General features: G+C 45.4%; 2 protein-coding genes across 3 annotated transcripts in view; both read right to left on the reverse strand.

The window, feature by feature from the left end:
- Positions 1-9,834: 9,834 nt before the first annotated feature.
- LOC139566263 (kelch-like protein 41b) lies at positions 9,835-17,521 on the reverse strand. 2 transcript variants are annotated; one of them, XM_071387320.1, is made up of 7 exons: positions 16,250-17,521; positions 15,859-16,016; positions 15,623-15,730; positions 14,614-14,799; positions 14,285-14,431; positions 13,610-13,696; positions 9,835-10,270 (listed from the first exon to the last, which is right to left on the reverse strand). In XM_071387320.1, the coding sequence occupies exons 1-7, from the start codon at positions 17,357-17,359 to the stop codon at positions 10,159-10,161; spliced, it is 1,908 nt and encodes a 635-aa protein (XP_071243421.1). In that variant the 5' UTR covers positions 17,360-17,521; the 3' UTR covers positions 9,835-10,158. The 2 variants fall into 2 exon arrangements, with proteins under 2 accessions (XP_071243421.1, XP_071243422.1); XM_071387321.1 differs by lacking the exon at positions 13,610-13,696 and having other exon boundaries at positions 16,250-17,511.
- A 1,734-nt stretch (positions 17,522-19,255) lies between these two features.
- The window catches only part of LOC139566262 (collagen alpha-1(XXVIII) chain-like), a 28,405-nt gene continuing 22,302 nt past the window's right edge, over positions 19,256-25,358 (reverse strand). Inside the window, exons 22-36 of the mRNA XM_071387319.1 lie at positions 25,232-25,300; positions 25,059-25,127; positions 24,856-24,924; positions 24,703-24,771; positions 24,506-24,574; positions 23,657-23,725; positions 23,481-23,549; positions 23,312-23,392; positions 23,145-23,180; positions 23,016-23,052; positions 22,323-22,880; positions 21,510-21,763; positions 20,938-21,184; positions 20,436-20,627; positions 19,256-20,336 (exon numbers count right to left, since the gene is read on the reverse strand). Coding sequence (XP_071243420.1) covers positions 20,332-20,336; positions 20,436-20,627; positions 20,938-21,184; positions 21,510-21,763; positions 22,323-22,880; positions 23,016-23,052; positions 23,145-23,180; positions 23,312-23,392; positions 23,481-23,549; positions 23,657-23,725; positions 24,506-24,574; positions 24,703-24,771; positions 24,856-24,924; positions 25,059-25,127; positions 25,232-25,300 — 1,893 coding nt within the window. The 3' untranslated portion in view covers positions 19,256-20,331. The remainder of the gene's footprint in view (positions 20,337-20,435; positions 20,628-20,937; positions 21,185-21,509; positions 21,764-22,322; positions 22,881-23,015; positions 23,053-23,144; positions 23,181-23,311; positions 23,393-23,480; positions 23,550-23,656; positions 23,726-24,505; positions 24,575-24,702; positions 24,772-24,855; positions 24,925-25,058; positions 25,128-25,231; positions 25,301-25,358) is intronic.

The following is a 25,358-nucleotide window of genomic DNA, read 5'->3' on the forward strand; positions in this document are numbered from 1 at the left end:
AGTGGTACTCTCGCTGTTCTACTATTCTTTTCTTTCGGCAGGGTTAATACCTGCCTGGCGCCCGAACAAAATCTTCTATACCTTTCTCTAATTAATACCGCTACAGAAGTGGCGCCCAAACAGGGACTTGAAGAGAAACACCCATGACACCATCCACACAAGGTTGAATCATGTCTTTTGTTGGAACCCCATACTGTGTCAATGTGGACACACCTAATGGTAATCGTGTTCAAGATTCTTTCATTGTGGAAGGATTCGATGAACTAATGGAGTTGGATAGCACTGACCCTAATCCCCAGGTTTCTGGCTCGCCTATAACCTCTCCACCATTACCCTCACCTCAACCTCTTCCTGTTACCCTGCCCAGAGAGACTGGGAGAGGTGTCTCTGTGATCACTGGACGACTGGAACATCAATGGACACACACCAATCATAGTTTGACAATGCAGGAGAATGCCATTCGCAAACTCAGTGAATGTGTGGAGGCTCATCAGACAGATGTGCAGCTGAGGTTGGATTACCTTCCCTGTCAAATGGAGGAAAACCAACAACAAATTGTTCAGAGACAGAAATATTCACACGATTCTCTGAAACAGGATATTCAGGGACAACTGCACCAGTTCAAAACACAAATGGAATCTAACCATCAGCAAGTCCTACTCTATCTTGAGGAGGAACAAAAACAGAGAGCAGAGGAGTCAGCCTCTGTTGTGAAGGGAGTGTGTTCTTATCTGAAGGAAGTTATGGAGGATATGAAGAACTCTCTCACAGGGGAACTACGATTGTTGATTGAACAAACTAAAAGGGACACCGTTCATAAGATGGATAAAGCACAGAAGGCCACAGACCTTCAAATGGAAGAGCTGCACCAGGAGGAAATGAAAGGCTTTTCCCTTCTGGACAAATCTTCTGTACCTCCCTTAGGTTTTACCTCTGCCACTGGCTTGGTCAGTAACGGAATAGGAACAGGTAGCACTACAAAACCCCCTATGAAGATACTGTTAAACAGAACTCCCGCTGAAACTGTCATGCCTCCTCTAGAGCGCTCCCTCCCTATCAAACTACTTTTCCCCACTTTTGGCAGCCCAGAAGATGATGTTGATCCACTGTTTTTCTTATCTAAGTGTAATGATTTTCTTTCTATCCGGCCCCTTACTGACTGGGAGGTTCTTGCCACTCTCCGCAGTGTTCTCCATGGTACAGTAAGAGACTGGTGGGAGATAGCCTGTGAACATGTGAAAACCTGGGAGGAGTTTCAAAAAATATTCCTCTCAGCCTTCCTCTCAGAGGATTATGGGGATGAACTGGCGGAACGTGTTCGTAACAGAGTCCAGGGTGAAGCAGAGCCAATACGGGACTTTGCCTTCTCCTATCGAGTTCTATGTAGGAGATGGAAGGCTGACATTACTGAGCCGGAGATGGTCAAACTCATTCTCAAGAACATGATTCCCCGCCTTGCTAGTCAACTTCGAGAACGTGTGCAGAATGTGGATGATCTGGTGCGTCTGGGGACTCAGTTTGAGAAGGACTGGAAGCACCACCTTCAAACTAAAACCCCTGTTCCTTCATCCCAGTATACCCATAGCTCTCCTAGGGCTAAACCATCTCAGATATTTGTACCCAAGAGCCAAGACAAAAGTCCAGTGATGTGTTGGAGGTGTAAAGTCCAACATCCTCCAGGTTCTTGCCCGCTCTATGTCCAGCGTCAGGATGCTGGAAAAGGTCAGAAAGGACAGAAGACCGACAGCCTAGACAGACGTGGTGGCTTGCATACCATTGGGTCAGCCTTAATGCCCATGAAGCCTTTAGACATCACCCCTAGCTGTCTTATTACTATTCCGCAACAACTATTGGTGCCCCTGACTGTTAGGAACTGGAGAGGGAAGGCCATAATTGACACAGGAGCAACTTACACCCTGATGCAAGAGGCCCTGTGGCAGAACATGGCATTACCTCATGAGGAGCTACAAACATGGGAGGAGGGACCATTGTACTTGGCCAATGGAGAACCTACCACCCCTTTGGGCTGGATTAGTATAATAATACAACTGCATGAAAAGACTATTAAACTTCCTGTGGCTATTCTTGCAGATTCAAGCCTTGCATTTGCTGTAGTCCTTGGTCTAGACTTCCTGTTCTTCAGTGGACTGACCATCTCGATGTCCGAATCCTCCTATCGGCTGCACTCTGACTATTCCCAGCCTCATCCATTTCAACCTGGTAATGCACTGATTTCAGGCTGGAGCCTGCTGCATTATGCAGAGTCCGGACAAGGTCAAGTCAGAGACCGAGAAAATATAAAGAACAAAGCCAAACAACGACAGCTGAGAAACTATGATAAACATAGACGAGACGTGTGTTTCCCACCCCAGTCTCGTGTCTGGGTACGTTCACATCATCTGTCGAAAGCATCTAAGAAGTTCACTGCCAAGCTAGCTTCGAGATGGAAAGGCCCATACCGGGTAGTGCAGCAGTTGGGACCAGTGAGCTACTTGGTCTGTTTGGAGGACACTGGGGAAGATGTCAGGACGGTGCATGTTGTTGACCTAAAGCCCTGCTACCCTACGGCAGAAGAGCTGGATCGCCGGCAAAAGCAACACCTGCAGGAACATTAACTTGTCAAAGCCTGCATCCTCTCTGTTTCTGCAGGCTTTGTTTTTTCATGGGGGGAGGAGTGTGGCGAAATCCTGCACGGAGCCTTCACCGTGCGCTGCCACTTTAAGAGAGCATGAGCAGTAAGGAAGGAGGAGATAAAAGAGCTCGTTAAGCTCTATTGGGAAAGAGCTATTGATTGGCGCGACAGTTTTTGTTGTGTGCTATGCTGCAGAGGTTTTTTTGTTTGTCTTCAGCGTATGTGGTTGTACAGTGTTTGGATCAATCCTCGGTGTGATCGCTCGACGACGTGGTTGTTCTCATTTGGGACCACGATGGTTATGGATCAAATGGATAAGTAGCAACATTTGTTGCGAAGCGTTCAACTACAACCCAACATACCATCGGACAGTCAGACCGGATACCTGCAACCTCAAGACCACAGCTAAGCCCTCTCTTGTTCCCTTTCTCTCGTTCTCTTCACGCTATGTTCCAGTGCTTTACACTGCAACCGACTCTATTTCCTAAGTACATTGACGTTTCATTGGAGCTGGACTAGTGTGTATATGAACACCACACATTCATACCCTCTGCACTCCTTCCCAGGAAGAAAATACAAACTATTGCAAATCCTCTGTGTGATGACTGGGTTAATTTGTTATTTTATGAAGTTGCTGTTTATTTGCTCTGCCATTATTGTTATATGAGGTATGTTTGGTGGGGTTACCAAGAATTGTGGAAGGACTGTGATGTGATGTGTGATCTATAGGGTGTGTATTCTTTTTCTCTCCGCTGGCTATCTGGTCCACAGGCTACACTCTAGGCAGTCTCTTCTGTTGATGTGTGTGGGTCTGGTAGTGGTACTCTCGCTGTTCTACTATTCTTTTCTTTCGGCAGGGTTAATACCTGCCTGGCGCCCGAACAAAATCTTCTATACCTTTCTCTAATTAATACCGCTACACTGTTACTACTACTTATACTACTTCTACTACTTCTACTACTATTACTGCTTCTGCTACTACTATTACATCTGCTACTACTACCAGTAGTACTGCTACCACTATTACTACTACTAATACTGCTACAACTACTACTACCACTGCTACTACTACTACTTCTACTACTACCACTATTACTATTACAACAACTATTTCTAAAACAGTCACTTACCCTCACCTTTTCAACACCAACCTCTAACAATTTCAACTTCGAAACTTATTCTACCAATACTAATTAAAATTAAAACATTTAGTTCCCTCTCCTCTCATTATCACAAAAGGTGTGAGACAGTCTCAGGTTTGTTTGGCAGCTTACACAAACAAAAAATCCGCACCATGCCAGTGCAAAGTTTACACCTCAGGTCTGATTATTCCTTCTCATCTTGTTCCTTACTTTTTTACTCTGCACTTCATGTATTCTTCCTTTCAGAAAATACTGTAACATGTGCAGCCACCTAGTAAGTATGATCAACGCTAGACTAGAATAAAAAAAATCATCCTTAGAATTTCTTTGTACTATACACATTGAGTCATAACCCCGTTTATACCTGGTTCTAACATGCGTCCTTTGTCCTGGTCTTGTCCACATTCGGATTGGGCCCACATTTTTAGACAGGTGTGGACGATTAAAATACGCATTGTGATCTGTCTGTGATCAGATCTTCCTGACCACCTCCGGAGGTAGTCAGGGACCCAGAGTATTTGGATATTATCATTCAAGTATAAACCAATCTGGATGGTCAATTAATTTAAATCATCACTATACCGGCCTCTAAAATCATTGACGGTAACACCATGTCTTAAAATAAATAAATACATATTATTTTGAAAAAAATTGTCAAATACTCTGCATACTGGGAGGCACTAGGGAATCTGGTCACAATGCAGACACAGTGGAAGGATAGGAGACACATTTTAATACCGTGTGTAGATGCAACGGCTACAATGTGGGCACATTCAGAATATGGATAAGATCAGGACAAAAGACGCATGTTAGCACCAGGTATAAACAAGGCTAGAGTACATCAAAAAGAAAGGAGGACCAAGGCACTCTTCATATAATTAATTCATAAAATGCCTTTATTAGTATGGCATGTTCAATAGAAACAAAGTTGTTTAAAAACCGACGCGTTTCGGCTGCATGGCCTTCGTCAGGGAGTATAGAAAAAGGAGTACACAATGTCCTCTTTTGAAAGGCTTTTCCAATTAGCCCTAATTAGAAGAGGGAGTGGTTACCAAATTGGACACACCTAGTAAGCAATAACATACACATGAAAAGGTGAAATACTGTAGCTATGTTATCATGAGCATACAACTCCAAGCTAGAAGCATCAGAACACCCAGAGGCAGTTCTAACCTTAAATATGACTGGGAGAAGTGTCCAGAACAAGAAAGCAATATATTCCACAGTATACTAGAACACAGCAAAACATGAACAACAGTCCAAACATAGCTGAGGGCAATAGAGCAAAATGTCCACTAGATGACAGCAAAATGGACCCATCACAACCCTACAGGAAGGGTGAGAAATCCATATCTTCATTTAAACCAGGGTACTTAGTGGCCTGTAGTTTGTAAATCCAAAAACTTTCCCTTTGGTTTAACTGTTTGAGACGGTCCCCTTTTCTAATAGAGGCTGGAACATGATCAATACCCATAGCTTGTAGGGAGGCAGGATTGCCATGGTGTAAGGACTTGTAGTGCCTAGCCATGGGGTAGTCTTCATTGCCTACCCGTATGGCGTACTTGTGTTCCGCCAAGCGATCTTGAAGGCGTCTCTTTGTCCGTCCAATGTAGAACACCTTGCACTGTGGACATTCTAATCTATAAATGACATGAGTGGTTTTGCAGTTAATAAAATGCTTTAGGTAATGTTCCATTTTAGAAGCTGTGTCAACAAAATACTTTTTCTGTGCAATATTACTGCAATGGTTGCACTGGTTACATTTAAAAGAGCCCTTGGGTTTGTGGTCAAGCCAAGTTTTTTGAGAGTCACCCGGAAGATAACTGTGGACTAATTTGTCATTTAGGGTAGGACATCTCTTAAAGCTTATGACTGGTGGTTCAGGAAAGACTTGGCGTAGTAGCGTATCACTTTGGATGATTCCCCAATTGTTTTTAATGATTCTTTTAATGTTCTCTGCTTCAGTGCTGTATTTTGTAACAAAATACACTCTCTCTGATGTATCACGAGGCACTCCTCTTCGTAACAAGTTCCCTCTGTCAAGTAATCCAGCCCTTATACCTGCATCTTTCAGGACCTGAACGCTGTAGCCCCGATCCAAAACAGCAGATTTGACACTGTAGTCTGTTTCCTGATCGCAAATTATGCGGACTCTTTGGAATTGGCCATATGGAATATTCTCTTTTAGCCTTTTGGGGTGAAAGCTGTCTGCTCTCAGAATGGTATTCCCATCTGTAGGCTTCCTAAAGATTGATGTGTGCAAACAACCTTTGTCATTTTTACTAATGTCGAGGTCCAAAAAATGAATGTTATCCTTGCTGTATTCCATAGTTAGTTTGATGTTAGGGTTAATGCTGTTAAGGTATTGGTGGAAGGAAATAAGTTCATCTTCTGAGCCGGACCAAAACAGGCAAACATCATCAATATAGCGTCCCCACCATATAATCCGGTCAAAGAAATGGTTATTAGAAGGATCCAAAATGAAATCATTTTCCCATTTACCCAAGTACAAACCAGCGTAGGAAGGGCTGTAGCAAGCTCCCATGGCACATCCTTTGACCTGTTTAAAAATACGGTCCTGGAAGATAAAGATGTTATGATTAAGAGTCCATTCAGTCAGTGATACAATGAATTCTGTAGGAGGCATCTCAGTTTCAGGCCGGGTACTCAAGAAATGGTGCATAGCTGCCAAACCTTGTTGATGCTCAATGGTGGTGTATAGAGACTCCACATCCATGGTGACTAAAAAGGAAGCTGTACCTATATTTTGTTTAGTTTGCAGACGGCACTACAGTGGCAGGCTTGATTACCAACAACGACGAGACGGCCTACAGGGAGGAGATGAGGGCCATCGGAGTGTGGTGTCAGGAAAATAACCTCACACTCAACGTCAACAAAACAAAAGGAGATGATCGTGGACTTCAGGAAACAGCAGAGGGAGCACCCCCCTATCTACATCGACGGGACAGTAGTGGAGAAGGTGGAAAGTTTTAAGTTCCTCGGCATACACATCACGGACAAACTGAAATGGTCCACCCACACAGACAGCGTGGTGAAGAAGGCGCAACAGCGCCTCTTCAACCTCAGGAGGCTGAAGAAATTTGGCTTGTCACCGAAAACACTCACAAACTTTTACAGATGCACAATCGAGAGCATCCTGTCGGGCTGTATCACCGCCTGGTACGGCAGCTGCTCCGCCCACAACCGTAAGGCTCTACAGAGGGTAGTGAGGTCGGCACAACGCATCACCGGGGGTAAACTACCTGCCCTCCAGGACACCTACACCACCCGATGTCACAGGAAGGCCAAAAAGATAATCAAGGACAACAACCACCTGAGCCACTGCCTGTTCACACCGCTATCATCCAGAAGGCGAGGTCAGTACAGGTGCATCAAAGCAGGGACCGAGAGACTGAAAAACAGCTTCTATCTCAAGGTCATCAGAGTGTTAAACAGCCATCACTAACATTGAGTGGCTGCTGCCAACATACTGACTCATATCTCTAGCCACTTTAATAATTCAAAATTGGATATAGAGTACGACCCTGCCTCACGCAGGAAGCGGCGCAGGTCCTAATCCAGGCACTTGTCATCTCCCGTCTGGATTACTGCAACTCGCTGTTGGCTGGGCTCCCTGCCTGTGCCATTAAACCCCTACAACTCATCCAGAACGCCGCAGCCCGTCTGGTGTTCAACTTTCCCAAGTTCTCTCACGTCACCCCGCTCCTCCGCTCTCTCCACTGGCTTCCAGTTGAAGCTCGCATCCGCTACAAGACCATGGTGCTTGCCTACGGAGCTGTGAGGGGAACGGCACCTCCGTACCTTCAGGCTCTGATCAGGCCCTACACCCAAACAAGGGCACTGCGTTCATCCACCTCTGGCCTGCTCGCCTCCCTACCTCTGAGGAAGTACAGTTCCCGCTCAGCCCAGTCAAAACTGTTCGCTGCTCTGGCACCCCAATGGTGGAACAAACTCTCTCACGACGCCAGGTCAGCGGAGTCAATCACCACCTTCCGGAGACACCTGAAACCCCACCTCTTTAAGGAATACCTAGGATAGGATAAAGTAATCCTTCTAACCCCCCCCCCCCTTAAAAGAGTTAGATCCACTATTGTAAAGTGGTTGTTCCACTGGATATCATAAGGTGAATGCACCAATTTGTAAGTCGCTCTGGATAAGAGCGTCTGCTAAATGACTTAAATGTAAATGTAAATGTATATTCTTCAATTCCTTAATTTTGTTCAACACATCTGTGGTATCTTGAAGATAGGCTGGAAGTGACATCAGAAAAGGCTTAATAAAGTAATCAATGTACTTAGAGATGGATTCTGTCAGACTTTCATTACCACTAATGACTGGTCTGCCTGGGGGGTTTTCAAGACTTCTCCCAGTCATATTTAAGGTTAGAACTGCCTCTCTGGGTGTTCTGATACTTCTAGCTTGGAGTTGTATGCTCATGATAACATAGCTACAGTATTTCACCTTTTCATGTGTATGTTATTGCTTACTAGGTGTGTCCAATTTGGTAACCACTCCCTCTTCTAATTAGGGCTAATTGGAAAAGCCTTTCAAAAGAGGACATTGTGTACTCCTTTTTCTATACTCCCTGACGAAGGCCATGCAGCCGAAACGCGTCGGTTTTTAAACAACTTTGTTTCTATTGAACATGCCATACTAATAAAGGCATTTTAATTAATTATATGAAGAGTGCCTTGGTCCTCCTTTCTTTTTGATGACCTATTTACACCTTTTACCAAAGAGCACCTTCTATTTACCAATATACTATAGTGTACCTTAGTAGCGCTTCCCTTCCTCCTCTTTCTACAAGGCTAGAGTACAGTTAGGGATATGGAGTGCAGTGCTGTTCCCTCAGTCATCGATATCCTGTCTGAGACTTTCCTCCTCTTCTCTCTTATACATCAGCCACATCTAGTCCCTCCTTTCAGCTACTTTAACCTCGTACAGCACTGTGTGGCCCCCACTACAGGAAAACACAAGCATGTCACGCACTGTGCCTTTGTTGGGCGTTACCTCATTGACTTCTGCATAGAACCCGTATTCACAAAGAATTCAGATCCTATTTCAGCTGTATTTGACATGAAACTATAAAAAATATACGAGAAGTACAATACTACTTCCTCTTCACTATGGGTACAATACATCATTCCTGTGCAGCAGTTAAATAAAGGGAGGAATAGCGTGGAGTACATTGAGCGGCGTTATTCCCCCTCAGTGCTAGTGGTTTAGTGGCTTAGTGTTACTGTACTATGATGTCACATGTCCTGCGTTTGGCATTAGCCTGCAGGTTGATATGCTTGATACATGTTGATGACAGACATTAGTGAACTAGAAATGGATGCCGGTGAAAACGATCAAAAGCTGTGGTGGTTATAAGTATTTAGTAATGTTACAGTGCAAGTTCAATTCACACACTTATCAAGAGAACGCCCCTATCATCTCTCTGCCTCTGATCTGGCGGACTCACGAAACAGAAATGCTTTGTTTGTCAATTATTTCTGAGTGTTGGAGAGTGCCACTGGCTATCCGTAAATAACAAAGAAAGAGGATTGTGCCTTCTGGTTTGCTTAATATAAGGAATTTGAAATTATATACACTTTTGATACTTAAGTATTTTTAAAAACAAATACTTTTAGACTTTTTCTAAAGTAGTATTTTACTGGGTGACTTTCACTTTTACTTGCTTCATTTTCTATTAAGGTAAGACAATAGGGTACTTTTTCCATAATTTTTGGTTACGGAGATTAACCTAATGTATGCCAAACCTACTGTGGAAATCTACTGGTACCTACAGTGTTGGTATGACACATACTGTGGTGTACATAGTGTATGCATAATGCAGGACAGTTGTTTAGACCGGCCAATGAGTTGGTGTTTACCCTGTTTGTTTTTACTATACCAACCGGCTCACACCTATATTTAATTTCCTTATTTACCATATCTCGACCTGAATCTAGTTCTAGAAAAACATGTGTGCTATGGACAGACAGATGTTTAAACTAAACTAAACTTACTCCAAATTAAAATCAACCATAACAGGAGTTTTTGAACAAATGTTTATTTTACAAAAAAAGCTAGCTAAATACACGTTGTGGGTTACTCGATAGTGAGGGAAACTAATATACTGATGCAGTCTTCACTGACGCAAAGTAGATGTTGTTATTATTGTACAGAATATCACTTTCTGACCATAAAGTGACAAAAAGAAACTCTCAACACAATCAACCAATAAGAGTCCACATTTGAGTTGTCATGTGACGGTGACACCCCCTCTATTACTGAAATGGAAAGACTACCAAGAGAAGACAGTGGTAATCCAGGGCAGACAGAGGGCATCATGGGGAATCATGACGGGGCAGCGAGGGTCTAGAGTTTGGGCATTTTGGCAGCATTGAGGCGCAGGGACACGCAGGAGGAGCCAGCGGCGTAACGCATCTCCCTCAGCATCCCGCTCCATTCCTTCTTGTCCTCCTCGTACCTAACACAGGGAAAACAAAGATACAGTGATGAGGAACAAACAAAGACGTAGTTGATTGTTTGTACAGTACCACTGTAATGGGTGCGTACAACGGAGCAGTAACCTCTTTCAGCTGGGGGGCACTATTTTTATGTTTGGAAAAATAACGTTCCCAAGGTAAACTGACTATTTCTCATGCCCAGATGCTAGAATATGCATATAATTGACAGATTAGGATAAAAAACACTCTAAAGTTTCCAAAACTGTCAAAATATTGTCTGTTAATATAACAGAACTGATTTTGCAGGCGAAAACCTGAGGGAATCCAACCCGGAAGTGCCTTTTATTTGGAAAAATCCCTGTTCCGTTGCCTGCCCCTCCTCCATTTAAAGGGGTATCAACCAGATTCCTTTTCCAATGGCTTCCTCAGGCTGTGACCAGGCTTTAGACATAGTTTCAAGCTTTTATTTTAAAAATTGAGCGAGATTTAGCAAAACGCGTCAGGTGTCCTTTGATTAGTTCAAGCGCCCGAGAGTTGTAGCTCGACATTTTCTTTCTCTGTAGTATTGAATAGTTTACCGTCCGGTTGAAATATTATCGATTATGTATGTTAAAACCTGTCTAGCCCCGGGGTTCCGCTAGCGGAACTCCTCCCACATTCCACTGAAAAGGCAGAGCGCGAAATTCAAAAAATATTTTTGAGAAATATTTAACTTTCACACATTAAAAACAACCTGAGGATTGATTATAAAAAACGTTTGACATGTTTCTACGAAAATTACGGAGACTTTTTGGAATTTTCGTCTGCACTTCGGGACCGGAACGAGCCTGTGGTTTTCTGAACATAACACGCAAACCAAATGGCGGTTTTTGGTTATAAAACTAATATTTATCGAACAAAAATAACATTTATTGTGTAACTGGGAGTCTCGTGAATGCAAACATCCGAAGATCATCAAAGGTAAGCGATTAATTTTATTGCTTTTCTGACTTTCGTGACCAAGCTAATTTGCGGCTAGCTGTTCTTACTGTTTGTCTAGTGATTGATAAACTCACAAACGCTTGGATTGCTTTTGCTGTAAAGCATATTTTCAAAATCTGACACGATAGGTGGATTAATAATAAAAACAACCGGAATCAGAACAAACAATAAATGGGTATAAAACCCATCGCACACCAGAATAAACGTGCACATGCACTTACAATTAACAATTCCGGACAAGGCCATGGGGGGGAACAGAGGGTTAAATACACAACATGTAATGATGGAATTGAAACCAAGTGTGTGAGAAGACAAGACAAAACAAATGGAAAATGAAAAGTGGATCGATGAAGGCAAGAAGACCGGCAACGCCGACCGCCGAACGCCGCCTGAACAAGGAGAGGAACCAACTTCGGCGGAAGTCGTGACAGTACCCCCCCCTTGACGCGCGGCTCCAGCAGCGTGCCGACACCGGCCTCGGGGACGACCCGGAGGGCGGGGCACAGGGTGATCCGGACGAAGACGGTGGAACTCCTGCAGTATTGAAGGGTCCAACACGTCCTCGACCGGAACCCAGCACCTCTCCTCCGGACCGTACCCCTCCCACTCCACAAGATACTGAAGGCCCCTCGCCTGACGCCTCAAATCCAGTATGGAGCGAACGGAGTACGCCGGGGCCCCTTCGATGTCCAGAGGGGGCGGAGGAACCTCCCGCACCTCAGACTCCTGGAGCAGGCCAGCCACCACCGGCCTGAGGAGAGACACAACGAATGAGGGGTTAATACAGTAATCGAGGGGAAGCTGTAACCTATAACAAACCTCGTTCACTCTCCTCAGGACTTTAAATGGCCCCACAAACCGCGGACCCAGCTTCCGGCAGGGCAGCCGGAGGGGCAGGTTTCAGGTCGAGAGCCAGACCCGGTCCACCAGGGGTCTCACTGCGGTGACGGTCTGCGTTCTTTTTTTGGCGCAGCACAGCCTGCTGAAGGTGAACACGGGCAGTCTCCCATGTCTCCTCCACGTGCCTGAAACAGTCGTCCACCGCAGGACCCTCGGTCTGACTCTGATGCCAAGGCGCCAGAACCGGCTGGTCCCCCAGTATGCACTGGAAGGGAGAGAGGTTAATGGAGGAATGGCGGAGCGAGTTCTGTGCCATCTCGGCCCAGGGCACGAATGCCGCCCACTCCTCCGGCCGGTCCTGGCAATAAGACCGCAGAAACCTGCCCACATCCTGGTTACTCTCTCCACCTGCCCATTACTCTCGGGGTGAAACCCTGAAGGCTGATCGAGACCCCAGACATTCCATGAACGCCTTCCAGACCCTAGATGTGAACTGGGGACCTCGGTCAGACACTATATCCTCAGGCACCCTGTAGTGCCGGGAGACGTGCGTAAACAAGGCCTCCGCAGTCTGTAGGGCCGTATGGAGACCGGGCAGAGGGAGGAGACGACAGGACTTAGAGAACCGATCCACAACGACCAGGATCGCGGTGTTACCCTGTGAGGGGAGAGATCGGTAAGAGAATCCACCGACAGGTGCGACCAAGGCCATTGTGGAACGGGTAAGCGGGTGTAGCCTCCCTCTGGGTAGGTGCCTAGGAGCCTTACACTGGGCGCACACCAAGCAGGAGGAAACGTAAACCCTCACGTCTTTAGCCAAGGTAGGCCACCAGTACCTCCCGCTCAAACAGCGCACTGTCCGACCGATCCCAGGATGACCAGAGGAGGTTGACGTGTGGGCTCAATAGATCAACCGGTCACGTACAGCAGACGTGTCTCTGCAGGCCAACTCCCGACGGACGTCCTTGAGCAGACTGCAGCGATAATGGTCGATCAGGGCCCTGTCGTTCCATCCCGCGCCGGCAGCCAGGGTTCGAAACTCCAGGGCGAATTCCTGGGCGCTCCTCGTCCCCCGCCGCTCTACCCTCGGGCGGGTGGTCGAAGACTGCCCGGAAGCGGCGGGTGAACTCCTCAAACTGGTCCAACGCCGCATCTCCCTCTCTCCACACGGCATTGGCCCACTCCAGGGCTTTCCCATTGAGGCACGAAACGAGACGGATACCCTCTCACGGCCCAAAGGAGCCGGGTGGACGGTTGCCAGGTATAAGTCTAGCTGCAAGAGGAACCCCTGGCAGTTTGCAGCCGTCCCATCGTAGAGAAGAAAGGAAGAGAGAGACGTAGGAAGAGAGAGACGAATCCCACTGGGACCAGGAGAAGGGAGAGCGAGTAGTGGAGACCCCGGTTGTGCTGGTAGAGGCGCTGGTAGAACTCCCTGTCTCTGTACATTGTCTGGACAACGCGGTCCATGGCGGTGCCAAGATGGTGGAGCATCGCCGCGTGTTCCCGGACGCACTCCTCCACCCATATACCCGGGGTACCTGCTCCTGCTGACTCCATATAGTGGTCCGGAATTCTGTAAGGGGTGCGTACTGGCGGCAGAGAAGTCAGGCGCAGGAGAGCAAACTCTGGGTTTACAACGGAGCAGTTTAATAATAAAAACCACCGGAATCAGAACAAACAATAAATGGGTATAAAACCCGTCGCACACCAGAATAAACGTGCACATGCACTTACAATAAACAATTCCGGACAAGGACATGGGGGGAACAGAGGGTTAAATACACAACATGTAATGATGGAATTGAAACCAGGTGTGTGGGAATACAAGACAAAACAAATGGAAAACGAACGCCGCCCGAACAAGGAGAGGAACCAACTTCGGCAGAAGTCGTGACAACCACTGACCAAGTAGGGCCCTCATTCCTTTTTCATTCAGCTTTACCTTTATTTCTTATCATACATTTATATAACAAATTATTATAATTGAACTAAGATGAATATGTTCTACTTTTTTGTCCACAGGAATGGAAATGTAAGTCATCTAAAATAACAAACCCACATAAACAGGGCTGAACAAGGTGAACTTGTGTTAGCTCACTGAGTTACTGCCTAGGCTTTAGCATAATGGGCAAACACAGTCCTGTGTATTTATGAAGAAGACCTTGGTTAAAATCCTGGTTGATGACATAATAACATTAAAAGAGGGGTCTTACTGCCAAACATCAGTGACCTCTGCGGGGACCACCTCCTTGTTGTCATTCTGGATGATGGTGAAGCCCCCCACGGCGTACAGGGCCCCCTCACTGCTCAGCAGGTTCACTGAGCTCCTCTCCTGGGGAAAGTCTGTGAACGTCTCCCATCTGTGAAAGAAGGTCATTAGGGATAGCATCAGGGGGACTCTTTATAATTAAGGCCATCCTGACTCAAGATGACTAATAACGTTTACCCTCCAGAAACAGCAAATGGTATTGTTATGGTGAATGATATTAAAATGTGTAACAAGTTCTTAAACTGTTTTATCACCAAAGAAAATTCTACATACTTGTTTGTTCCAAAGTCATAGACTTCAGATGCAGCAGTGAGGCCTTCCTCGTTGACTCCCCCGGCCACCACAATCTTTCCGTTGTAAACGACAGCTCCGAACATGGCTCTGGCTGTCTTCATGGCAGCCAGCTCCCTCCACTCTGACTGCTTGTGGTTGTATACAAACATCTTGTTCAGGGCTTTGCTGCGCAGGAGAATGATAGACAGGGTTGTCAGATCTCAGGAATTGTCCTTCTGGCAACAGTATAGAAAGACTGTGATGGATTTACAGTTACGGTTTGGATTCAATAAATCAGACAAAATGTATTACAATACGTGCTCACATGCAGTGGAGGCTGTTGAGGGGAGGACGACTCATAGTAATGGCTGGAATGGAGTCAATAGAATTGTATCAAACACATCAAAGACATGGTTTCCATGTGTTTGATGTCATTCCATTGACTCCATTCCAGCCATTGTTATGAGCCATCCTCCCCTCAGCAGCCTCCACTGCTCACATGTGACCCATAGAATAGATTATTTTCACTACGGTCACGTTTGAATAACTGTTTACTTAACCATGTGTAGTTCCATAATGAAAATAATGACTCCTACACTAGCTCTATGGTCTGACATGCTTAGGTCTTAGAATGATAGACTACAAACAGCTGCAACACCATATCTTTAGCAAACAGACATGTACACACACACACATACACACTTGATTTTCTATCATCGTGGCGACCTAAAATTGATATTCATTCAAAATCCTATTTTCTCTAACCCTACCCTAAACCCCTAAACCTAACACTAATTGTAACGCAAACCCTAAACATAACCCCTAAGCTTAAAATAACCGTTGACATTTCCCATTTCCCATGAATTTTCCTTGTTTTACTATCCTTGTGTGGACTTTGGGGGAATTCAGGTCCCGACAAGGATAGAAGAACAAGACCACACACACACACACACACACACACACACACACACACACACACACACACACACACACACACACACACACACACTTGTCATCAGTCTTTCCTCCAATGCAGTACACCAGGCCCTTATGGGAGACCACAGAATGGCCGTGGATCTTCAGGGGAAGCTTTTTGGTCTCACTCCACTTCATCTTCCTGGGGAAAGCCATCACAGAACAGGAGGGTCAAAACTCACACTTGAAATGGTAGAGAGAAGCGCTGAGAAGTCCTATATCTTTCTACTGTACTGAGTGAACTAGTCATATTGAATCTAATCCACTCACTGGACATCATAGCACATCACAGAGTCTAAACACTCGTTGCTCTGGAGGTCTTTTCCAGCAATAGCAAACAGCAGGTTCTCACACTCTCCCATGTTGAAAAGAGCTCTAGGGGAAGGCAGGGGGGGCAGAGCTACCCAGTCAGCTGCGAGAGTGTCCAACTGAAATACACAGGGTTGAATGAATGAATGAATGAATGACTGATTGAATGACTGCACTCATCTATTATGAATAAGTGTTATGAATAAAAACAGTTTATTCTAACATCAAACAAAGACTTTGTCGATGTAACTTAGTGAGCTAACGTAGATTCTGAAAGGCAAATATTACCAATAGAAGATTTGAAACCATCAAAAGAAGTGACCAAAACTCTAAATGAACAATAATTGGTTACCTGATAAAAGTAGCACTGTAGGGGAGCGTCCTTGTCCTCCTCGTCCACAAACAGTCCTCCGATGAGGTAGAGCTGGTTCTTCTGTGATGCCAGGCTGACGTGGTTCCGGGGGATCTGTTCCGACATGGCCGCCAGGAAACACTCGTTCTCGTTGACGTCGTACGCCACCGCTGCCGTGTCGTTAATCATCAGGATCAGGTCGCGGACGTACATGCCGTGGCGACGGTTATCGTTCAGGAAACCTGGGAAAACGTCCTCTGCCTCGCCACCCTCGCCATCCGCCCCCTTATCCCCAGCTACCTTGTCTTTCTTCTCTGGGAGTTTCCCCTGGAACGCGTCTTTGATAATCTGGACCTTCTTCAGAAGTTCCGGGTCGGCCTTGATGATCTCGTCTGTCTCCACTTTGTCGTGGAAGTATTTCTCAGGCATGAGGCGGAAGCGGATGCACTCGAAGGCGTCACCCAGTACCTGGACACGTTTGTTTTTGTCGTTGCGGACCCATTTCATGAGGGCTTCGAACACCATCTCCTCCTTCTCCACATTGAGCGAGTCGCCACCAATGACAGCGAACAGTTCATGAGCGGCCAGCTGGAGGAGCTCCTCGTCTTTAGAGAGGATATCAAAGCGGTCTGCGATGTAGTCACGGGCAGACACCGCCAACCTGGGCACGTTGAGGACCAGACCCATCCTGAAGATTGCCAAACAGTTGGTCACGGATAGCTTCTTCTGAAGATAGTTAACACACACGGTGAAGACTGAAGGAATCTGGAAACGATTGGCTACGGCAAATATGTCCTGCACATTTTCGTCGGTGAGGTCGATCTCGGCCGAGTACAGATACGTGATGATCATGTCCAAGATGGCTGGATTGACATCGTCCAGGACCACCTCCTTGGTGGCCTCCACCTCCTTGCCATCCTTGGAGAAGAAGATCTCTCTGAAGTATGGGCTGCAGGCAGCCATGATGAGTTTATGGCAGGGGAAGCTCCGATCACCCACTTTCAGAGTGCAGTCCACAAACTTGTTCTCGTTCAGCAGCTCCTTGAGGCCATCCTGGAGCAAGGTGCTCTGGAAGAGGCGCAGCTCCTCCTTCATGGCTTTGGGGTCCATGGTGTGGGAGAAATCGGTGGCTTGCAGAGGGAAAGAAATGGTGGCCACAGGTCCTCTTGGCACCCAGTCCAGGCTAGAAAAGGCTGAGCAGAGAAAAGGTTCCCAGCCTGAATCCCCCACTGCCTACTGCAATTTAATCCTATCCCCTCTAAATATAGCCGCCTGCCTGCCTGCCTCAGTCGGTAGGAATCTCAGCTCTGCCAAATCTGAATGCGGAGACAGACTCATACAGCTGTCACAGACTGAAAGAAGCAACTGGGGTGTTCCGGGCTATAGTCCACTACCATGATTCAGCCTCAACACTGTCATTGGTTTAGTAGTGGCTAAAGAGGGATAATGCGGTCAAAGCTAATGGTTATTAACCTAATATTGGTTGTTTTGACCAGTGGCTCCACCCTGTATCTCAGTAGCTTTAAATAATTTCAAAGGATGTTTCATGTTCTTTCATTCGTTCATTCCCATTCATTCATTTCCAAACAGCCACACAAGCTACTGTAATGCCTCTCAATTAAACTATTTAAAGTGGATCTTTGGATAATATGTCCCTATTTTGTTTGAATTTAGCCCTAAGACTGACAAGGCTTGAATTCTACTGAGGATGGTTGAGCAGCAGCAGCTGGCCTCTCCACCTATCAACACTCCTCATTTTCCCTTCATTGTTCTGTGGGTCATAGGACTGCTGACAGGGGGCGAGGCCTTCAACTTCAAGCCCTGAAAATAGCCACTTAGTACAGTGTAATTCAGGACAATCAGAGTAGGCTTTATTCTCTGTAAAATTCAGGTGACTACAGATAAAATATATAGCAGGTAAACTTAGCTTGATTCTAAGTCAAAGTGTTTGGAGTTGGGTGGCAGTGTGGACACTGTAGTTGAGGACACTAAAGATAGACCATTTGGACAGGAGTGGAGTGTCTCACACGTAATATAAATATAGTGTAGTGCACAGACCAGTGTCACCTCGCCAATATTAGAAATGGATACCTATGGATTGCTGTGGCTACAGGAGGAGGTTCCTAAGTTCATAGAAAGTGAGATTTAGAGAATACTTTCAAAGTACATTCATCTTGTTAGTATTGATGAAAATATGAAGTGGTTTAGTTAAATTCACAGACGTTTATTTACTCTCTATGAAAAGTCATTTTCTCGGAGCATGATACATTTGTAGACAGACACTGTCCATATTACTAGGACAAGTTCCACAAATGGTTGACATCTCATTACGGTCTCTCAATCAAATAGATTGTCGTTTTAACTATGACCATTTCCTCTGACAATGTAAGTGTGATCTCTGTCAAACTTGATTGAATTTGCAACATGTGCACATATTATATTGTTAAAGTTCTATAGGCGTTATCAAGTGAGCTACCACTGGAACAGCTGGGGGTCCCTGATGAGAGAATTGAGAACCACTGACGGATTCAGTCAACCGTTCTCAATTGACACAAGGCCATTCGTGAGTCTTTCACAAGACACTGCACTGGCCATAGACAATATTTAATAGCATAACACAAAAGATTACATAAACTGGAATGACACTCACTCAAAAAGAGCTGTGAGCAAACTGCGCACCGAAATATTCTAATGAGCCGGCGCGCCTACATTTTAATTATCACTAAAAAGAGCAAAGAACCCTTTTGTGAACTGTAAAGAACCATTGAAGAGCTCAGTGTTTGAGTCATTATGGTTACACATAGAACCATCATCTTTCCCAAAGAACCCTTGATGAACCCTCGTTTCTGGTGTGTATCAGGCAAGGCAACTTTTCACCAGTAGAGGACACCATACAACTATAGTATATTCCATGTGAACCAGTGTGAAATAAATGGCAGCAATTGTAATGTAGAAAACTGTACGGCAATGTACTTGTATGATAAACATCGCAAATTCAGACAAACATAAAACAACCACATTTTTATTTAAAAAAATCTTGGTTAAAAAACACATTCAAATGCACAAAACTGTCCCTATACATGAATGGTAGAGCACCGCTGTCATTTCCTAGCATGGTTTGTTGACAGCATTCTGAGTTGATACAGGGTTGGTACTTCTTGGATATAATATTAGTTGCTCATTGTTTCTGTAAACGTGTTAATACTGGGTCACAAGCTAGATGAATAGCATTATTGCAGGAACACGTTGTGGCACCAATGTTGTTATTCCTCAGTTTGAACAAAGCAGATATTACAATTACGTTAGCAATATAAAATCAGTGATCAGCATAAAAGAGTTATGACGTGAGATATATACAATACATACTGATGCTATCGAAAAAAAATCTATAGACCATTCTGATTTGGCACTGGAAGCATGTATGTATTAATTAAATCAGAGAATCAGTGTCTAATACAGCAAGTGGTATTTTCTACTATTTCTTGACTACATTCCTTAGTGAGATTGACTGAATTGTGTGTTAAAAAGGATGTTATATGATGAGCTATCCATTCATTTTGAATGAAAATGGTCATGTTAAGTTAAAGGCCCAGTGCAGTCAAAAACGTGTTTTATATATACGTTTCCACACTATAAGGTTGAAAAGTGACTGTGAAATTTCAGACTGTTTTGGTGGGTTGGAGTTTTGGCTTTCCATGGTGACATCACCAGGCGGTAAATTAGTTAATAGACCAATACAAAAGAGAGTTCCAAACCACAGTAAGGTACTTAATTGTTACCCAGAAATGATTTGATATTGAGATAAAAACGGCTGCATTGGACCTTTAAGGAAACATTATACAGAGATTGGCGGTAAAATTAAAGTTCAAATCAGTTACTGGAATTAGTTTAGGAATATTTATAATAAGTGCGTAGAGTTTTTGGTCAAGGGTAGGAGAGAGGAACTAGGGAGTGTCAAAGGAGCATTTATTCAATAGGTACAACTTAGTGTCATGACTTGACCTTCTTCCATTGTGAAGTACACGGTGCCATGGAACATCAGTTTAAAGACTGAATTGAGCGAGACAACGACAGATGTCTTCTCAGCCTGTTGTGAAGAAACCACATGACAACATTCACACAAAACCCATACTTGATGAATATTCAACTGAAACCAAAGATCATTGAAAGATGAGCTATACAATACCGGCTCGTTCTTGCACACATGTCCTCTTGCACTCCTCCTCTGTGTCGAAGCGGTTCTGGTTCCCCTCACAGGCTCCGTACCAGAACTGGGCGCATGCGTTGGCCTGCTTGTCGTAGTACCAGCGCATTTTGTAATCCCGACATGGGCCCTGGTCTAGGACCAGTGCACAGCGAGGGTCCAGAGGCACAAACTCTGACCGGGCAGAACACAGAAAGAAGATTGTTAGTGAAGGCCCACTAAAGATTGTTAGTGAAGGCCCAAATAAATAGACATATATAAGGATGTAGGGGCCATGGCACACTAGTATACTGATTCTGTTCATTGGCAGATATAGCTAAAGCATCAACAAAATTAGGGTACATTTCAGTTGGAATCATTCAGTAATTGATTTCGACAGGCTTTGTAGTAATCTGAACGGCTCATATGAATCACAGGGTAGACTGCCATGACTACATAGATATAGCACAACTCTCAGCTGTTGTTGGCAGTGGGTACAACATACCTTTGGGAAGTTTGGGTCGTGGTGCAGGCACTAACTGGACAGAGCCTGAGGACCCTGAGGATGAAGATGACATTCCTGATGACGTTCCTGATGATGATGATGATGAAGAGGACCATCTTATATTTGAAGATGAGGATTCCCTGGAGGAGGAGGACGTGTTGCGGTTCAACGTGGGAACGTCCCCGTGACCAGTCTCCCAATCTGAGGTGTAAATACCTCCATCCTGGCCTCCCTTACGCTGCTCCATCTGGAGCCGGAGGAATAGAAAACACACAAGGAAGAATATGAGGACCAACAAAGTCCTTACCCTCTTGTCAATTAGTAACAAAACACAAATACACAGTTTTAAAGCCTGAAACAGAGTAACAAGCCCAGTGTTACTATAGTGAGATAATGTACAGTAGGCTAAGAGGAGACAGTGTTACTATAGTGAGATAATGTACAGTAGACTAAGAGGAGACAGTGTTTTCATTAGTTCAATGGAGCATGCAAGTCAGGTCAACTATACATTGACAGTAGGTTGTTTTCTGGCTAGTGCCTCTGCTAAATGTTTGTTAATGTGCTGTAAAGACCTGTACTGTGGCAGTGCCAGGGTTGATAGGCTGGGTTAGGTCTACCCTGCCACCCTGACTTTGAGTGCTGGTAGTGGTGACTGTTCGCCTCCTGTTGTTGAAGTCCCCCTGGTTGGTGGTCCCATAGCCAATGCCATAGTTCCCGTTGCCATAGTTCCTGTTCTTCCCGTTCCTGTATCCATTGGTGACACGGTTGTATATCGGACCACCATTCTCGTCTTCACAGAACTTGCTGACAAGCTTGGACTCCAGAGCTGAGAGAGAGCGACAGAGTAACAGGAGTTGTGATGACGGAACAAGTGATGAATCGCATTGTACCGGTATTAGCCTTGGAGACTTCGCGGCAACTTGATGCAGTTAACTTGGTACATTAGGTAAATTTACAGACTACACCGTATAATAACAGTAGACCAACTGCTAACGTAGGGGCAGGAGTTTTTCTTCACTGTGTCAGCTGACCAGGAACAACTCTAGAGGACAAATATACCAGGGCCATTCAACATTCAGCTAACAGTGTAATGACCTAAAGCGTCATATGACACCACCTACAGATGAAACACTATGGTGCCTTAAAGGAGGCCTGGGTAAGGCCAAAATGTTATAAATATTTCTAATTTATGCTTTTAGATAGAAATGTCAAATATATGTCAACAATCCTTCCTGCAAAGGACTATTCTATGGATTATATTGAGTGATAATCCCAAAAATCATGGTCTTTTTTGTTTAGGTTTCGAGAGGAATCACTGATGACTACACCAACACGATAAACCAAAACCAACTGAATGTAACACCAACCTTGGCGTTTTGCCTTACCTGGCAGCGTGTTGAAGTCATCAATGAGGTACATGTGTTCACTATCAGGGTCTGACGCAATCAGGTTGAGCTCCCTCAGGAACTCGGACTGCGTGGGGTCAGACGTATTCACGATCCCCAATGCGTACATCTCGATGTTGGCTGCGTGCGCCTCCCGCACCGCAATATCCAGCTTCACCGGCTCCCGCTTATCCGTCTGTCCGTCCGTAATAACTATAGCCACTTTACTGACCCCCTTGCGAGAGCTGTAGAAGGCATCCTGGGTGGCCTTGCGGATGGCGGTGCCCGTGTGGGTGCCCTCACCTATATAAGGGATATTTCGTATGGCCTGTTTGACGTCCTGCTTGGTCATGTAGCGCGCCAGGTTGAACTCTAGCTTGACCTCCAGGCTGTAGAGGACCAAGCCGATGCGGGTGGCGTTGCGGCCCACCGTCACGCGGTCCACCAGGGCTGCCACAAAGTCCTTGATGATCTCAAAGTTCTCCGGCCCAACGCTCTCCGAGCTGTCAATGACGAACACCAGCTCCATGGGCCGCTCCTTGCATTTGATTCCGCAACCTGGAAACAACGCAGAGGTATACGATTGGACGTAGAAAGGAAGTTTTCTAATGCACTCTCAACAAAGGCCTACTGTATGTTGCAATCAATGTTAAATTATACTACACAAGCACAACAAATAAATGTTTTATTTACCACAAATCTCCTTGATCAATGTAATGATCACTTCTCTCTGTGGGTCAAAATCCGGATTGACATGGTGACTAAATGGAATAAAAAAAGACTAATGTGAACTCAAAAGACGGCTAAAGACTGAGAACTTACTGAGATGCCCATGTCGCCTTTGAATCCTGGTGTGCCCTAAAAGGAAGCAGTAAAACATTGGTCTGATCAGTTTCTATTCTGATTGCAGTTAATTGTTTATTACAGCATGTATCCCTGTTATCAAATGAATCGCCCTGATTATAAAAGCGACCCATGACATGACTCACTGATTGGCCAGGAACTCCACGGTCACCCAAATCACCTTTGACCCCCTTCAGGCCCCTCTCCCCTCCAGAGCCACGGTCACCCTGTCATAGAGCCAGATAACACAAGATCAATGGTCACAAAAGTTCAAATACACTGCCATATGCTTCAAACCACTGTGTCTGTCATCACCTTGGCCCCTGGGAATCCTTCCCCTGGTGGCCCCCGAGGGCCCGTCACGCCCTGAGACCCTGCCTCGCCCTGAAAGGGTCCACAAAATACAGAGAAGATTTGTCATGCTCAACTCAACATTTTAAAGAAACAAGAAAATGTTTATTTGCTTGCTTAGTTCGAATTACTAGACCTACCTTTGGGCCCTGAATACCCTGCCCAGGGGGCCCTGTTGGCCCTGGTGTGCCCAGTCGTCCAATGCCACCCTAGAAATGAGCAGAAGTTATAACCATATGTACAATAGCAATTAAAAAGTGTCAGCACAACACAACACAGCCCAACCACACTGCACTACCCGTGTCAAACCTAGCTAGTCACGCAAAATAAGCTAAGCCAAGGGACAAACCCGTCATTTTTCACTTAACAAACCTAGACTTAAAAAGTGACCTGATGTCACAGGGAAGCGGTTTCACGAGCAGGCAATTTCACAGCTTGAGTGTCTCTGGCTTTACTGTTCATAGTCTGACACATATAAGCAAGCTTAGTGTATGAGACCAGACCTACTGATGTGACGGACAGGGCTACCTCAACCCCCAGGTCTGCCCGCTCCCTAGGGCTTCTGGGACTACAGAAGATGAAAAGCCTGGAGAGAAACCTGGATGTTATATTATAAGCTAGACCGCCGGCTCTGGGTATTGTGTTGGTTATAGGCACCCTGGCCCCAATGGTTCTCATTAGACCCTTATGTTGGGATATATTCACATGTTCTTGGAAGTGTGTGAAAATGATATATGTCCTGTAAGAATGAAACGCTGATTATCGCAGCCTTTGAATACAAGGTCCCTGGGGATACGTGTTCACACGTACAAGGTGGATCTGAAATGTGGAGTCTGCCAGCATGAGGTAATACTAGTATCGATCACCATGAGTCAGTGGGTTTATGATGGCGCTGAACAAGGCTAAATCGGTTTCGCATCAGATCTGGGATTGATTCTTTGCCAACTGTTTAGCAGATTAGCTTCTTCATGTCAGACTACAATACATACCGGTAGACCTTGTAGCCCCTCGCCGGGGGGGCCTGCTAAACCTGGCAAGCCCCTGAAGCCAATATCGCCCTAAATGGGAGAAAACACACGGATATCATGATGTCCTCTGCTAATTGAGGTCTTCTGTTCACCCAGAGCTGTTGTCACTATCCAAAATAACCCAGATCCGACACCCTCACACGGAACCATATCTTTACCTTTGGTCCAGGGATGCCCAGCCCCTCCAGGCCTGGTTCACCAGGAAGCCCCGGTAGACCAGGAGTTCCCTACAAACCACAGGTAAACACTGGGATCAACACTGGTACAACTCATGCAATAGCAACACATGAATAAGCAGCAGTGTTGCTCACCGTAGGGCCAGGATAACCATAGCCTTTGGGCCCAAATGGACCAGACGGACCAGGACCTCCACGATCACCCTAAAAGTTTGTGATAAAATAAAAGTACATCAAGATTCAAGTAAATAAATATCAGTACATCAATGAATTACGCTGATTATAAATCCGATGAATTATTCCCTATTATTCTAGTAGTGTGACATAGTGTGTCTCACCTTAGGACCAGGCAGCCCGTAGCCTGTCTCCCCTAACGGTCCAGATGGACCAGGTGGGCCAAGATCGCCCTGAGATAGAGTTATATGGTTAAGAGACAGTTATAACATGGTTATATGGCATACACCTCATCTACATGGTGAATTATAGGCATTTTGGGACAGAGGGCTGTTACCTTAGGTCCTATGATGCCCCGCCCTGGATGTCCTGGCATACCCAGTCGACCTGGTGTCCCAGGCTCCCCCTGGAAGAGGTCAGAAGTCAAAGATTGCAGTGTGACCACATTACACTACAGCACAGAC

The sequence above is a fragment of the Salvelinus alpinus genome, chromosome 38, assembly GCF_045679555.1.
Source record: "Salvelinus alpinus chromosome 38, SLU_Salpinus.1, whole genome shotgun sequence".
In the NCBI taxonomy this organism is placed as follows: domain Eukaryota; kingdom Metazoa; phylum Chordata; class Actinopteri; order Salmoniformes; family Salmonidae; genus Salvelinus; species Salvelinus alpinus.

Excerpts from the sequence above, each read along its gene's own strand:
- LOC139566263 (XM_071387320.1), bottom strand. The coding sequence starts at position 17,359 with ATGGACCCCAAAGCCATGAAGGAGGAGCTGCGCCTCTTCCAGAGCACC. Across the intron at positions 15,731-15,858 it reads GTGATGTGCTATGATGTCCA|GAAGATGAAGTGGAGTGAGA; the intron begins GTGAGTGGATTA and ends GGCTTTCCCCAG. Across the intron at positions 14,432-14,613 it reads TATGACTTTGGAACAAACAA|ATGGGAGACGTTCACAGACT; the intron begins GTATGTAGAATT and ends CTTCTTTCACAG.